The sequence below is a fragment of the Oncorhynchus nerka genome, linkage group LG8, assembly GCF_034236695.1.
Source record: "Oncorhynchus nerka isolate Pitt River linkage group LG8, Oner_Uvic_2.0, whole genome shotgun sequence".
NCBI classification, from domain to species: Eukaryota; Metazoa; Chordata; class Actinopteri; order Salmoniformes; family Salmonidae; genus Oncorhynchus; species Oncorhynchus nerka.
Window position 1 is genome coordinate 22,883,530 of NC_088403.1, and position 16,931 is coordinate 22,900,460.

The following is a 16,931-nucleotide window of genomic DNA, read 5'->3' on the forward strand; positions in this document are numbered from 1 at the left end:
TTAGATTGCTTGTAGATTCCATGATGAATATATTGTGTAGGTGGTCTAGTTTTTGACGAGTTCACCATTTCCAGACATTCAGATCCAAAAATGGGCATCCATCCCAAAATATCTCTGTGCTCTGTCTGTTTTCCTCTGCTGCCAAGGCTGAGGTGACCTCACCAGTAGCTTATGTTACAAATGAATGGAGATTCCATATGAAACCAGGACAAAGAAATACCATGATTTGTGGGGATTTTCACTATTTTATTCATATCATTTTTCTTTGGGGGAGGTATTGTTGACATATTTGACATTTGTATCTAAAAGTATAATTGAGAAAAAAAAGAAAAAAAGTTGGCATTTATAAAATTGTCCTGGTTTCATATGGAATTACTCAAATGCAGGTGTGACAGAGAGTCTTATAATGATACAGATTAAATGAGTGCCGACTGTTTAAGCCATAGAATTATATACAGAATCACATGAATTATAGGACCTCTATGAGCTCAGCTCACTAGATTTGTGTGGTCATAAATACCATGAAATGTGAAATAAATATTCTGAATCAATACTAGCCAATCTCTTTTTCATCATGTAAGAGGTGACATTTATGGGAATGAGGGAAAAACAATTTGACTCTTGACAGAATGATTATTTTGTAGGAAACACTACTTTTCTGAATTGTTAGATATTACTGCACAGTTGGAGCTAGGAACACAAGCATTTCGCTACACCCACAATAACATCTGCCAACTATGTGTAATTGACCAAAACAATTTGATTTGATTTGCTGTGAATTGTGAGCCAGGCTAAATAATGTTAGCTAAACAGTGGCGATTTTAGCATGTAAATCTCAGTGGGGCAAACAAAATAAAATGTGGGATGCATGCCAGCAAAGCCACAACACAACACTAAACAATACATTTATTGCACTATAACAGTGACCACAAACTGGTAGGGCCTACATGTATTTTGTATTTAACCTTTATTTAACTAGGCAAGTCAGTAAAGAACAAATTCTTATTTACAATGATGGCCTAGGAACAGTAGGTTAACTGCCTTGTTCAGGAGCAGAATGACAGATTTTTACCTTGTCAGCTCGGCAATTCTAACTAGCAACCTTTCGGTTACTGGCCCAACGCTCTAACCACAAGGCTACCTGCCGCCCCAATAAAGCTGTCATACATAAAGCTGTCCCAACAGCAGAGTCCCAACACCTTACCACTGCTACACTTGGATTTCAGCGGAGGCTTGTCTGGCAGCGAAGAAAGTTAATTCAGCCTCATTTACTGCCTTTTAAAAAAACATAGCTGATATGGCTGACTTGCTTCAAAAAATGTGGTTTCTACTGACAATTGGGATGTACAAACTATGGCATAAGAGGACGACAAGCGGATAAGAGGCAATCCATCATTTCGATTAATGAGCGAGCAACGACGGACGTAGTCAATAACTATTTGTTCAGCACTTTTGAAATGTACAGCGACAGAATTCAGAACATGGGCCGTTCTTAGTGTACTCCCTGTACAACAAGTCAGAACCGTAGGAAAAATAAAGGGGGCACATAAACAGACAATGAAAGCTCTTACAATATTCAATTATTACATTTCTCTAAAACAGGTTATAGGCTACATGTGCACCACCAAGTTAGAATAGTAGACAAAATTAAGAGGTGAAAATAGACTAAATTATTAGGGTGAGGCACATTGAACGCCGTTTGGGTATTTGCGTGTCAAAAATATACATGTCATATAACACTATTTGACGCATTAAATAGTGTCAACTTACACAATTCTATTATAGAACGTTGTGTGTGCTGAATTTGCACGTGCAAGCCAAGCGCCACCACTACTATTAGTAGCTCTGTACAAAACAAATTTGCAAATAGCCACACACCTGCCACAAACGATGTGTTTACAATACCACGTTGGTGAAAATTAAACAAAATATTAAGATGAGGCACATGGGCTACTAACAGCTTACTACACAACATACACTTAGTATTACTTTTTTAGCTACAGTATACATATCTCCCTTGCATATTACATCATTTATGCTGCAGCATACAATACATTTTTGGACTCACCTTGTGAAGGTGGCGTGGCAGTCCTTTGTGGGCAAATTTTGTCATCAAAGTCTGGCTTTCTCTGGATTTATGGTGGGTACACTGAGGGAAAACAGGGGTTGCTTTGCAATGTTGCAGTCAGCCACTGATTTCTTACAAACCACTCATTGTTGAATTTGTGATTTCCAACTTGTTGTGTAATCTTTATATCCAATGGCCGATGAGCACCGACACGTTTTATCTATCATTTCTATTCATTGTTTCTCTTCATATATGACAGGGATTAAAAATGATTTGCCAGTAGATTGACTTAATTCATGGTGATGACTTGCTAGCTAAGACTAAGTAAGATGTTGACATGATCAGTCCAATCAAAGCTACTGTACATATAACGTGATTTGACGTCATTTTATCTGTGGCCAATGATCTTGAGACTTGTAATATAACTCTATGGCAGGACCCAAAGGGCTGAAATTTTGGATGTCTACTCTTACTAAGGACTTAAACTTGGCGATGACATAGTGTCCCCATGAGTGACAGAACACTGAGCCAATCTCGGCGCAATGCTCCTATTTTCTGCTGGCTCGCCCCACCACCACAGAAAGCACTGAGATGGGCTGAAACACCTCCATTTTGGAGCTGCCTCACGCAATAAAACCAAAAATATACCATGTTTGTCGCCACTGTAGCTGAATGGTGCAGCTTTACTCACAGATTAGCAAATAAAGTCACCTAAGAATCACTGTAGTCCCATGTTACATTTCCTGAGTGTAATTTCATTACATCCACTGAATGTAACTTCATACTTTGTTTTGCTGTCTGCTAACTTCATTGCATCTTGGTAATGGCCCCCATTCCTGGAGGAATAGAGCCTATTTTTCCCTCCATGTGGCAGACTCAATCACTAACTTAATAACTTGTCAAGTAAGACTGCTTACCTTTTCATGTACAGAGGCCATGAGCCACTGTTTGGTGCTATCTGGGATCCTTGGAACTTCCCTGCCCTTACTTAACCATTAACCGTTTTAAATTTCAACTTCAATGGGGTGTCGTCAGAGTTGGGAAATTCCAAGGATCCCATTTAGACTTTTCCCATGAGCCAGTCTATTTGTCCTGTAATTAGCTGGTGATGTGATGCAGCACACCTGAATGTAATGTACTTCTCATTATCAATCAGAAGTTTCTGATAATACACTTCTCCACTGAATAGTACTATGTGTTTGTGACTGTACAATGGTTTTGTGTGGGAAACAACTTAAACCAACTAGTTTAGCCTGAACATCCTCCTGAGATAGCTAGCATAGCAACATGTTAGCACTGGCTTGGCCTACACGCTTATGGCATGGATTACCACATGACAATTGGCATTTTGTGTGTGTACCTTGGGTCAGGATTTTGGCCGATATGCTCATTGACTCTGCACTGTGACTGTCTGACTCAGTGTAAATCAGTTGGTGTGTGTGTGTCTCAGTTGGTAGAGCTTGGTGCTTGCAACACCCGGGTTGTGGGTTTGATTCCCATGGGGGACCAGTATGGGAAAATGTATACACTCACTACTGTTGATCTGGATAAGAACATCTACTAAATGGCTCAAATATGTGTGTGCTGCTACCTAGTGGTCACTCAGAGGCAACAGAGCCACTGTTGTTAATTATTGATTGGCTTTATGTTTCTCTATGGACACCTAGGCTTCTATGCTGATATCATATCAAATCATCCAACCTAGATCAACCTAATGGTCTATTAGTAGGCCAATCATCTTGTCATGTTCAATATTTATAATTTTCCAGGGTCTAATCTACTGACTAGTTAATATAAATAATGTAAAGTATATCTTAAATGTAAAGGATTTTCTCAATGTTGTGACTTGTGCTTAATCTTGAACTTAGAGGGTACTGTGGTAGTTGTGGTAACAGCACGATACAGACCTTGTGCTTAATCTTGAACTTAGAGGGTACTGTGGTAGTCGTGGTAACAGCACGATACAGACCTTGTGCTTAATCTTGAATTTAGAGGGTACTGTGGTAGTCGTGGTAACAGCACGATACAGACCTTGTGCTTAATCTTGAACTTAGAGGGTACTGTGGTAGGCGTGGTAACAGCACGATACAGACCTTGTGCTTAATCTTGAACTTAGAGGGTACTGTGGTAGTTGTGGTAACAGCACGATACAGACCTTGTGCTTAATCTTGAACTTAGAGGGTACTGTGGTAGTTGTGGTAACAGCACGATACAGACCTTGTGCTTAATCTTGAACTTAGAGGGTACTGTGGTAGTTGTGGTAACAGCACGATACAGACCTTGTGCTTAATCTTGAACTTAGAGGGTACTGTGGTAGTTAAGGTAACAGCACGATACAGACCTTGTGCTTGGAAGTAGCACAGATGGAATTTTAAAGTGTGCAAATGATATGCTTTGATGTGTCAATTCAGACCGGCAGAGCTGTGTTAGAAAACTCTTTCAAATATGATGGAATCATTGGATTTCTATAGTGCCCTGGCTTTTATCACTCACATCTCCTCTGGGGCTGCAGTAACCTCTACTCACGCTATAAAATACCTCCTAGCAGCTGATGGCTGAGTGAAACGTTTATTACAACTGAAGTCCCTGAGGGAACCCGCCCATCGATTTCATCCAGGAAGAAAGAGTTTGTGGTGGTTTTATTACCTGCTGTTATTTCAATACCTCAGCCACTGCGGGAAGGGAGCGTTCTCCCTCCCACTCCTTCTCTGTATGTCTGGGGCTCAGCAGAAATATTTTGCTGAGTCGCGGAGCTGTCACAAAGGGAAATTCAGCTTTCAGACCAGCGACGACCTTCCCCAGAGCCTCGTCAGATGGACGAGTGGGTCACAGACCTCTTCAGAGGGGTTGTTGTTAGCCTACTCACTAGGCCATGTTAGATAATGGCTCCTCTCAGCGGGTGCACAGGATCACTTCAGGGCACACAATTTATTTCTCTGATCAATTTTATTAGTGTCAACAATGTGCAAACAATATAGCTCAGTGTTTGTATTATTTATTTTATACAGGCTTTTTTGCTCATCTTTATTAAGGGTGTCAATTATTTCAGGCCCGACTGTATAGAGATAGATATATCTATACATCTTCTTTGGGGCCACTGTAAAGTTTACTCATGATTTGCATGTCTGTATAATAGTGATGGGGGGTGTATTATTTTGGGACAATATTATATCAATATTTGACACAAAGTATTTTATTTTTTATTGGTAGCGTTAGCTAGCGCTATCGGCTGTGGGCCTACCTGCGCCAAAACGCTGGTATTTACCTCCTATATCTTGTTCTCCATCTTCTTTTTAAATATTAAGCCAACATGGTTTCAGCACTTGTATTTCCCTGACTGATCAACACTCATTTTCTCATGGCTCTCTCGTCCCTCTGCAGCAGACATATGGTGAGCAATATATTTGAAACATCGAATCACAATAATATCACAGTATCGAATCACAATAATATCACAGTATCGAATCACAATAATATCACAGTATCGAATCGCAACACAATCACAGTATCGCATCGCACTAAAATCACAGTATTGCATCACAATGCATATAGAATCACCATACATATAGAATCACACTGCATATATAATCACACTGCATATAGAATCGCCATACATATAGAATCACACTGCATATAGAATCACCATACATATAGAATCACACTGCATATAGAATTACCATACATATAGAATCACACTGCATATAGAATCACACTGCATATAGAATCACACTGCCTATAGAATCACACTGCATATAGAATCACACTGCCTATAGAATCACACTGCATATAGAATCGCCATACATATCGAATCACACTGCATATAGAATCACCATACATATAGAATCACACTGTATATAGAATCACACTGCATATAGAATCACCATACATATAGAATCACACTGTATATAGAATCACCATACATATAGAATCACACTGTATATAGAATCACCATACATATAGAATCACACTGCATATAGAATCACCATACATATAGAATCACACTGCATATAGAATTACCATACATATAGAATCACACTGCATATAGAATCACCATACATATAGAATCACCATACATATAGAATCACACTGCATATAGAATCACACTGCATATAGAATCACCATACATATAGAATCACCATACATATAGAATCACACTGCATATAGAATCACCATACATATAGAATCACCATACATATAGAATCACCATACATATAGAATCACACTGCCTATAGAATCACACTGCATATAAAATCACCATACATATAGAATCACACTGCCTATAGAATCACACTGCATATAGAATCACCATACATATCGAATCACAATGCATATAGAATCACCATACATATGGAATCGTGAGATTTGCCATACATTATCATATCGACACCTAAGTATGGAGATGATAATATCGTGAACTCCCTGGCATTTCCCAGCCCTACTATATAAGCCTCTGGATTCACAACTCCCATTTCTTAACCAACGGAGGTTGTCTCCTGAAGGTCTCAAAAGTTACAATGTAAATGTTCCAGCTCCCTTACGGTTAGGTTATTTTATTTGTATTTTTATTTTATTGAACCTTTTATTTAACGATGTGGGTTTTATTTGACTTTATTTACTGAGCTCTGATAATACCCCTCACCCTCTCTTCTGTCATCTGTTTTCCACTAAATGTGGGGCCTCAGACTTTACTGATTTCTCTCCCTCTCCTTTCTCTCTATTTTTCTCTCTTTCGCTCTCTCTCTCTGTTTCTCAACTCCAGGTGTGAGTTTCTCTCTACATGGGGCTGAGCTCCAATGGCAGAGCCCCCACAGACGCAGAGTTCTGCGGCCCCCGGCCCCTGGGGTTGAGGCTGCGGATTTCTCCTTCCCCCCCAACAGGTCACCAGTCAGAATGGAGGAGTCCTTGGCTGGGGCTCCGGATTCCCCCAGCACACAGGACAACGTGCCACCCCCCGGTAAGCCATTTGGCACCTCCTTCAAGGGGTACCTCAACCAAATAACATTACCATAATGTAACTGTTGTGCAGCATCTTTTTTTATTCATTATTATTTATTTTTTCTCACCAATTGTTAGTAGTTACTATCTTGTCTCATCGCTACAACTCCCATATGGGCTCGGGAGAGACGAAGGTCGAAAGCCATGCGTCCCCCGAAACACAACCCAACCAAGCCACACTGCTTCTTAACACAGCGAGCCTCCAACCCGGAAGCCAGCCGTACCAATGTGTCGGAGGAAACACAGTGCACCTGGCTACCTTGGTTAGCGTGCACTGTGCACGGCCCGCCACAGGAGTCGCTGATGCGCGATGAGACAAGGATATCCCTGCCGGCCAAACCCTCCCTAACCCGGACGACGCTAGGCCAATTGTGCGTCGCCCCATGGACCTCCCGGTCGCGGCCGGGCTGCGACAGAGTCTGGGCGCGAACCCAGAGTCTCCGGTGGCACAGCTATTGCTGCGATGCAGTGCCCTAGAGCACTGTGCCACCCGGGAGGCCCCAGCATATTTTTTAAGAGCAAATTTTATGAGACAAAAACAACTTTTGTGAAGTTGAAATTTGAGTGGTAGTCATGCACTTCATTTTTAAAAACATTTTTTTAAAGATTTTTGTCTATGTCATTTTTTTGTTAGATTAAGTCAATTAGGAAGTAATCTAGGTGTCTACAGAATCAGAAACATATTGGAGGGTTTGACCAATGACGCAGAGTTTTCTGCTGATGTTCTGTCCAGTTTTGAAGGATGTGAAGTTGTTAATGGAGAGTTTGGAGGGACTGAGCACTCCGTCCAAAGATTGCGACTCGACCCTGCTCGACCCCGGGACCAGTAGCATCCTGGACGACAACACCAGGACTGACCCGGCACCAGAGGTGAGAGGTCAAATACAGGTGTGTCCGTAAACCACGTATGGTCGATGTGGGTTGAAGCTGGCTGCTGTCAGTGTTATTCTTATCCTCCTTGGGGGAACTGTAAAGACGTTTAGTCTTCTTAGGGTGAGCTCATATAACCCTTGGAAGGGCATATTTAGATATTATGCTTATGAGAAAAGCACTTTAGCTCAACCACCTCTGTAAATGTTAAGCAGTGCTAATGGTCAAATATATTAAAGTCACTTTGGGTCAAAACAACCTTATAGTGGTTACTCCCTCCCTCTGTTTCTCTCCCCAGGTAGGGAGAAGTAGGTCCAGTGGCTTGTGCTTCAGCGATGGCAAGTGCCACATCGACTACATCCTGGTTTACAGGAAGTCTGGTCCACAGTCGGAGAAGAGGGAAATATTTGAGCGCAACATCCGGGCCGAGGGCTTGCAGATGGAGAAGGAGGCGAGTACTACGGAGTATTACAGTAACATACTATTACAGTAACAGTATATTATAGTATGACAGTATTACAATAGTCACTGAAGCTCTGCCTGTCACTCATAAACCAATACAAATGTGCTGATGGCAAGTTTCATCCTCAATCCTGTTTAGAAGGAGCAGGTAAGCAATTGTGCTGAGAGTGTGTGTGTGTGTGCGCTTTTGCATGTGTGTGAGTGGCTGATGCCTAGTGTGCTGACGCAGTAGCATCAAGGTCATCATATGGAGCATTCAAAGAGACTATGCTTCTTCTCTCTTTTAACAGCATCATTTGCTGTCAGACTACTTAGGATGACAACAAGATGCAAGGCAGAATTCTGCTTGAAATTATCAGATAATGCAGTACTGACTATATAACTGTGCTACTGGGATTTTGAAGAAATCAAACTCACATAGTTTGGTATCTTTTAAAGATCCTAGTAAAAACTATTCCACAGCCATGACAGTGAAGGCCTGTTAACTGTTCTGAGAACAGTCACAGGAAATTGATGTCACAGGAAATGACGAGAGAGAAAAGAAAATCAATATTTCAACTGTCCCTTTCCTCTTTACGTCCAGGTATGAAGTCCATAAACCTCTACTCTTGAAGATTAGTCCAAATGAGGACTAAAAGAGATCCAAATAAAGTCAAATCTACTGAAGCTCGATACATGTGTGGCAACATGATTTAGAATAGAAACATTTTCATTTAAAACATTAGAGTTTATATTATTCACATTTTTTCACGTGCTAAGAAACTGTTCTAAGAAATATTATCAACAGGACGTAATACTTCTAATGCTGCGTCTTTTCCCCTCAAACAGTTGTCTGTGTGCAACAGTGATGTGATCTTCCTGAAGCTGCATGCTCCCTGGGAGGTGCTGTGTCGCTACGCAGAGCTTATGAACATTCGGATGCCGTTCAGGTGGGGAGACGAACACACAGCCTCTGTAGTTCCGGACACTCACACACATAAATCACATCGACAGACACTGCCTGTCTCTCTCTCCCTCTCTCGCTCTCTCTCTCCCTCTCTCGCTCTGTCTCGCTCTCTCACTCTCTCTCTCTCTCGCTCTCTCTCGCTCTCATACTATGAATCTACAATTATTTGCAATGCACTTTTATTTTCTGTACTTCTTCATGATTGTTAGATAGAATCTGACCCCTCTAGAGCACTCTCACCATTCTAACACATGTGAGCACCGGTACATGTGTTCCAGAGGCTTAAGTGACCTAGACTGCTAGACAGCCCCAGGCCACTGCAATGCATTAATGCACTGAGATTTTTAATAGTTGATAATGTTGTGGGAGTTTTCAGGAGGAAAATCTACTACATGCATCGACGGTACAAGTTCATGAGTAGGTGAGTGCGAATTGATTTATTGATTTGAATTTTGGGGCACAACCCTAATGTTAATGGTCTCTGGCTGTGTGTGATGTGGTTTGGGGTTTTCTGTCACCATCCAGGATGGAGAAGAGAATCAACAGATTTCGAGGATGGCTGCCTCGCAAACCCATGAAGTTTGACAACAACACCCTCCCTGACCTAGAGGAGAACGAGAGCTTTACTGCCCCCTTCAGTCGCTCCAGAATACATCAGTGAGTGAGTGTGTGTGTGTGTGTGTGTGTGTGTGTGTGTGTGTGTGTGTGTGTGTGTGTGTGTGTGTGTGTGTGTGTGTGTGTCCAACACCACCAGTCTGGTATATGTTTTTTCCTTACTAACTTAAAGGTGAAAATGAATCAATGTCTTCCATCTTTAAACGACAATTCTTAGTTTTGGGTACCACATTTTTGCGATGTAAACAAATGAACAAAATTTCCTTGTGGGTGTGGTCCAATTTTAGGGGCCTTTTTGGGGGGGGCTCACAAGCGCCCGTCGAGGCAAAATGATATAGAATGCACTGAGATGACATCAGGCCAAAATGGTGTGCTTTTCAAAAGCTCAATCAATCCAACGGACTGGAACAGTCTAGAAGAAATATGATCTAGGATCCTTTTCTGTATCTATATTATGTTCCAGTTTCACCATTCACAACAAAGACACGTTCTTCAACAATGCCACCAGGAGTCGCATCGTCCATCACATCTTGCAAAGGGTCAAATATGAGGAGGGCAAAGACAAAATGGGTGAGATTGTCATCATCGTCTAACACAGTTACAAATGGCCTCTGGATAATACATTTACACTGTAATCATTTAGCAGACATTCTTATCCAGGGTGATTTACAGGAGCAATTAGGGTTAAGTGCCTTGCTCAAGGGTACATTGACAGATTTTTCACCTAGTCGGCTCAGAGATTCGAATCAGCGACCTTTCAGTTACTGGCCCAACGCTCCTAACCGGTAGGCTACCTGGCACCTCTCCAAGTAGTACAAGTCCACTGCTAGATGTGTTCCACGTTTGAGATACAGCATGTCTCTGGTGTGTAGAGTTATTGACGGTGTCTTCATGTTCTTGTTTATGCTCCAGGGCTGAATCGTCTTTTGAGCAATAGTTCATACGAAGCAGCTTTTCCCCTTCATGAGGTAATGCACTGACACTTCACACATTGGCTTGGAAGAGAAATATCACGTGTAGGATCTTCATTTGAGTCAGTTCACTACAGCAGGAAAATAATCCTGCACCAACGGGAAATGTGAATTATTATTTGATTTATTTAATGGACATTTTTGTAGGGGTTGATACATTTTTCATTGGGACAAATCAAGTCTGATATTTCAAAGTGGAAATTACCAACTTTAGAAGCATTTTTAAAACTCAAATACACTACAAGTTTGCATTTCCTGTCAGCAACAAAAAAAGTGATCAAATTAAGATCCCACATCTGTAGTTATGATGGTACATTACGTGTGTGTGTGTGTGTGTGTGTGTGTGTGTGTGTGTGTGTGTGTTTGTGTGTGTTAACAGGGGAGCTACAGAAGTAAGAACTCCATCCGGACGCATGGGGCAGAGAACCACAGACACTTGCTGTATGAATGCTGGGCCTGGTGGGGTGTGTGGTACAAGTACCAGCCACTGGACCTCATAAGGTACAACACTGTGTTAACACTCCTGCTCTAGAAGGACATCACAGGTCTAATACAATTATCTGCACCTTGCAGGTTGTCCCTAGATCCTGCAAGCAATACAACTTCACCAGCCACGTGTATTAAAGCCACATGAATTAATCAATGAAGGAGTGAATTTACTAGATCATTAAAAACATATGAAGCCACATCATTGCAGTGGTGGTACATAATGACATGTTTTTCTCCTGGCGGTGTTGTCAGGCGGTACTTCGGGGAGAAAATTGGTCTCTATTTTGCCTGGCTGGGTTGGTACACTGGGATGCTGTTCCCTGCGGCGCTGGTTGGGCTCATGGTCTTCCTCTACGGCTGGTTCACCTTAGACCACTGCCAGGTCAGGTAATGTGAGCTCACCTAATACTCATTGGTCTTCTTTAATTAGGTTTTACCTCATTGTTTTACCTTAGTGAAGGATAAAAATATGTATAAAATACTATGTTTGGTCTTCTGTTCTTCCACTAGAAAAAATACCAAACAGACGCATGCTTTACACTGGTGTATATCTGGCCTTAGTCTGGTAGAAGTCTATTACCAATGCTATCAATGCCTTAGTCGTGTGGCAACACTGACACAGGCTGATAAATGCACTAAGAATTGATGAGTGTATGGAACCAGGCTAAAGGTTGTCTGTGATTCTCCAGTAAAGAAATCTGCCAGGCCACTGACATCATCATGTGCCCCATATGTGACGAGTACTGCCCCTACCTGAGACTCTCAGACAGCTGCATCTATGCCAAGGTGACTTCCGTACTACCATGTTAAACGTTTGCCCCAGACTGAGCACTGCTGACAAACATCAGGGCAGTTGTGGCTAATTCTGATCCTGGAGAGCCACTGGGTGTGATTCAAATGATTAACTAACGATGGTCATGAATTTAGACCACAATTATTTTGTGTTAGAGCTGGGCTGAAACAAAAGCCTGCGTACACTGCAGCACTCCAGGAACAGTGATTTTTGTCATATACTTTTTAAAACAATATTGCATTTTTTTGACAAACATTTATTCCAGAGCTATGCCACAGTAACATAAGTATAACACATTTAGCAAGGTCACCTTTTTACTTCACATTTTTGTCATTTAGCAGACGCTCCTATCCAGAGCAACTTGTAGTAGTGAATGAATACATTTTCATACTGGTCCCTCATGGGAATCGAACCCACAACCCTGGCGTTTCAAGCGTCTCGCTCTACCAACTGAGTTTACACGGGACTTTCTATATCTTTCTATACAAATGTGACTACTTTGTGTTTGCACTGAATTCATGTTTTCAGAAATCATTTCTCTAAGCAATTGCTATTGATGTGTTTCTTGGCTTTAGGTCACCCATCTGTTTGACAACGGAGCAACAGTTTTCTTTGCAGTATTCATGGCTGTGTGGGGTGAGTTTTTATCATTTAGTATAAATATGATAGGTTCAATTTAAAACATCTAATTGTATTGAAAAATCAAGTTTAAGAAGTAACTCAACAGTTTAATGGATCAGCATTCCATGCTCACTATATTTAAGTGTCAGTATTTACAGTGAAGTGTTACAGGGTCCTCCTCAGCATTGCACAAGATCCCAGGGAAAGGGTGTATAGGGAGAGTTAGTGCAGGGCCCGGCCTCCTCATCGTCATAGCAACAGGGTCTAGGCAGGAGGATTCAGCCACTTCTACGTCATAACGTAAGTAAGCCGGTGGTTTCACACTCTTCAAGTCCTCTGGAAGTTGAATGATGGAGGAAGGGACTGAAACATATGGAAGACAGGTGTTATTAACATTGCCTCCTGTTTAGTCAAATGAAAGGTCACATTTCAACCTGCTTAACTTTTGATTTCGGAATGTAGTGAGATCGAAAGTGTTCAGTGGATTTGATAAAACAAAAACAAACGTTTTTGTCAAACTACACACTTGCCTTGGTCAGTTCATTGATCACTGCACTGTCAAGGCAACATCCCTGGAATAGACCTACCTGTTGTGAGGAGCTTCCCCGTAGAGGGCAGGTTTTTAAGAGCCTGCTTTAGCCCCGTGTCAAAACTCCAGCACTTCAGCAGGCAGAACACAGCTAGGTAGAACTGCAGGCCAAAGGCCAACAGAAGCGCCAGCCAAATGAAGACTTGGGTGGCTGTGTGAGAAGACAGGTGGGGAAAAAGAGTTAGGGAGAGAAAGAGTGAGATAAAGGAAGAGAGCAAAGCTGGTAGACTGACATGGAGGAAGGGATGATCAAATGTCTACAGTTTATCCAAAATGTCCCTGGGGAAATGGACCCAGATTAGACCAAGCACCTCTGGACAAGCGCTCCTAATGGCCAGGGCAAAGCCCTCTGGACAAGCGCTCCTAATGGCAAGGCCAAGCCCTTTGCAACGTAGAGCAAAGTAACCATACAGAAGTTGTAGACTGTAACCAGTGTGGTGGAAAAAGGCAGTCCGATCTCAATATAAAAAGCTTTATTACGAGCATGCATGCAAGGGTAAACCAATTTGACTCGCTATTTGTTCTCCACAGACATTTTATACAGATCAAGGATGGGTGGGGTGCTTCACATGCCCTTCAAATGAGTCTGATACTTCTGCTTATCACCACAGATAGTAGACTCTGAGAAAGACCTATCATATCAAGGACATGTTCAGGTCATGTAAAATTAAAAATCGAATTTCCTCTTCCACACCAGTCCTCTTCCATCTGTTTTCCAGAAACGTACACAATTGAACAATAGGCATGAACAATGGCTTTAAAACACTGTAGATACCTGACTGTCAGCTGCCCAAACACTAATCCATATTACCAGTCCTCTATTTTCCAGATAGTTCAAATGAGAAATACAAGTTGTGTGATGTATCTTCTATTCTTCTCAGGTGACTTCCAAAGCTGAGGTGGTGAGTGCGCTGCCAGACTGTGCTCATATTAAAATAGCTGTAACTCTTAGTTTTTCAATTATTGATTGCACTGCAAATTCAGACATTGTCTTCAGGGCTAATGGAAACCACTCTTATAAATTTCCTTGTCGTTCATCTTTTATGGTGAGCAATTTATGGTATAGAGGGATTTAACTTCCACATACATTGGATCAGGTATTCATTACACACTCTACATATAATACTGTACTGTAAGTCAGAAATTTAAATTCAGTTTATCCAAGAATAATTAATTGACCAACACAAACAATGGAGCAATGCTCCCAAGGTGCATTCTAGGCCATTTTCACATGCAATATATAGCACTTGATTTACAGTTGAAGTAGGAAGTTTACATTACACTTAGGTTGGAGTCATTACAACTCATTTTTCAACCACTCCACGAATTTCTAGTTAACAAACTAGTTTTGGCAAGTGGATTAGGACATTTTTTCCAACAATTGTTTACAGACAGATGATTCACTTACAATTCAATGTATCACAATTCCAGTGCGTCAGAAGTTTACATACACTAAGTTGACTGTGCCTTTAAACAGCTTGGAAATTTCCAGAACATGATGTCTTGGCTTTAGAAGCTTCTGATAGGCTACTTGACATCATTTGAGTCAATCGTAGGTGTACCTGTGGATGTATTTCAAGGCCTACCTTCAAACTCAGTGCCAAAAGAAATCAGCCAAGACACCCACAAGTCAGGTTCATCCTTGGGAGCAATTTCCAAACGCCTGAAGTTACTACGTTCATCTGTACAAACAATTAGTATGCAAGTGTAAACACCATGGGACCACGCAGGCTCCATACCGCTCAGGAAGGAGACGCGTTCTGTCTCCTAGAGATGAACATACTTTGGTGCGAAAAGTGCAAATCAATCACAGGACAACAGCAAAGGACCTTGTGAAGATGCTGGACGACACATTTACAAAAGTATCCATATCCACAGTAAAACGAGTCCTATATCAACATAACCCGAAAGGCCGCTCAGCAAGGAAGAAGCCACTGCTCCAAAACCGCCATAAAAAAGCCAGACTATGGTTTGCAACTGCACATGGGGACAAAGATCGTACTTTTTGGAGAAATGCCCTCTGGTCTGATGAAACAAAAATAGACCTGTTTGGCCATAATGACCATCGTTATGTTTGGAGGAAAATGGGGTACGCTTGCAAGCCGAAGAACACCATCCCAACCGTGAAGCACGGGGGTGGAAGCATCATGTTGTGGGGGTGCTTTGCTGCAGGAGTGACTGGTGCACTTCACAAAATAGATGGCATCATGAAGAGGGGAAATCATGTGGATATTGAAGCAAGATCTCAAGATCAGTCAGGAAGTTTAAGCTTGGTCGCAAATGGGTCTTCCAAATGGACAATGACCCCAAGCACACTTCCAAAGTTGTGGAGAAATTGCTTAAGGACAACAAAGTCAAGGTATTGGAGTGGCAATCACAAAGCCCTGACCTCAATCCTAAAGAACATTTGTGGGAAGAACAGAAAAAGCGTGTGCGAGCAAGGAGGCCTACGAACCTGACTCAGTTACACCAGCTCTGTCAGGAGGAATGGGCCAAAATTCACCCAACTTATTGTGTGAAGCTTGTGGAAGGCTACCCAAAACGTTTGACTCAAGTTAAACAATTTAAAGGCAATGCTACTAATTGAGTGTATGTAAACTTCTGACCCACTGGGAATGTGATGAAAACTGAAATAAATCACTCTACTATTATTCTGACATTTCACATTGTTAAAATAAAGTGGTGATCATAACTGACCTAAAACGGGGAATTTGTTTTAGGATTAAATGTCAGGAATTGTGAAAAACTGAGTTTAAATGTATTTGGCTAAGGTGTATGTCAACTTCCGACTTCAGCTTTATGTGATTCACTCACCCGCCGTTGGCGTGGGTTCTGGCTGCCAGACCCAGACGTCTGACTGGGAAAGGTCCAGAGAGAAGCTGTCATTCTGGGGACGGCCCATCGCTCTACTCCTTTACACCGGACCAGGACCAATCTAGACAAGACGGAGACATTAGCATGTAGCGTCAACCACATATTGCTTTAGATAACAACAACTTGGACTTGACAGAGGCTGTCATAATTCTTCATAAGAGCTTGTGACAGTAGGGTTTGCATGTTTCTTCAATGCACGTTATGGTTACTGATTGCATACTTCATGAGTCAAGATTGTTGTCATACTGTTCACTGTTTGAATGGTCACGTGTTGATCAGTGGTCGTTTGTGATGGCTTTACTAACATGGAACCCAAAACGGCTGCACACGTGCGATATCGTGCATAAATTTATTTTGTACTCCCACACCAAACGCGATCACGACACGCAGGTTAAAATATCAAAACAAACTCTGAACCAATGACATTAATTTGGGGACAGGTCGAAAAGCATTAAACATGGCAATTTAGCTAGTTAGCTTGCACTTGCTAGCTAATGTTAATTAGCTAGCCGAATCGTTTCTAGTCATCTCTCCTCCTTACAGGTTTTTTCATCTTTGAACTTATATGGTGATTGGCATCTAACTTAATTTTACCACAATGACCAGCAATTTTTTTTGTCTTTCAATCACCCACATGG

General features: G+C 41.6%; 1 protein-coding gene across 3 annotated transcripts in view; it reads left to right on the plus strand.

Moving 5' to 3' along the window:
• The window catches only part of LOC115132964 (anoctamin-4-like), a 50,684-nt gene that overhangs the window by 16,972 nt on the left and 16,781 nt on the right, over positions 1-16,931 (plus strand). For 2 of the 3 annotated variants that reach the window (XM_029665715.2, XM_029665717.2), the window contains 12 exons: positions 6,828-7,022; positions 7,797-7,933; positions 8,232-8,384; positions 9,224-9,324; positions 9,718-9,762; positions 9,867-9,998; positions 10,420-10,526; positions 10,869-10,924; positions 11,307-11,428; positions 11,669-11,803; positions 12,106-12,202; positions 12,785-12,845. In XM_029665715.2, the coding sequence (XP_029521575.1) occupies positions 6,828-7,022; positions 7,797-7,933; positions 8,232-8,384; positions 9,224-9,324; positions 9,718-9,762; positions 9,867-9,998; positions 10,420-10,526; positions 10,869-10,924; positions 11,307-11,428; positions 11,669-11,803; positions 12,106-12,202; positions 12,785-12,845 (1,341 nt within the window). The remainder of the gene's footprint in view (positions 1-6,827; positions 7,023-7,796; positions 7,934-8,231; positions 8,385-9,223; positions 9,325-9,717; positions 9,763-9,866; positions 9,999-10,419; positions 10,527-10,868; positions 10,925-11,306; positions 11,429-11,668; positions 11,804-12,105; positions 12,203-12,784; positions 12,846-16,931) is intronic. The other variant, XM_065021535.1, reaches the window with a different exon arrangement.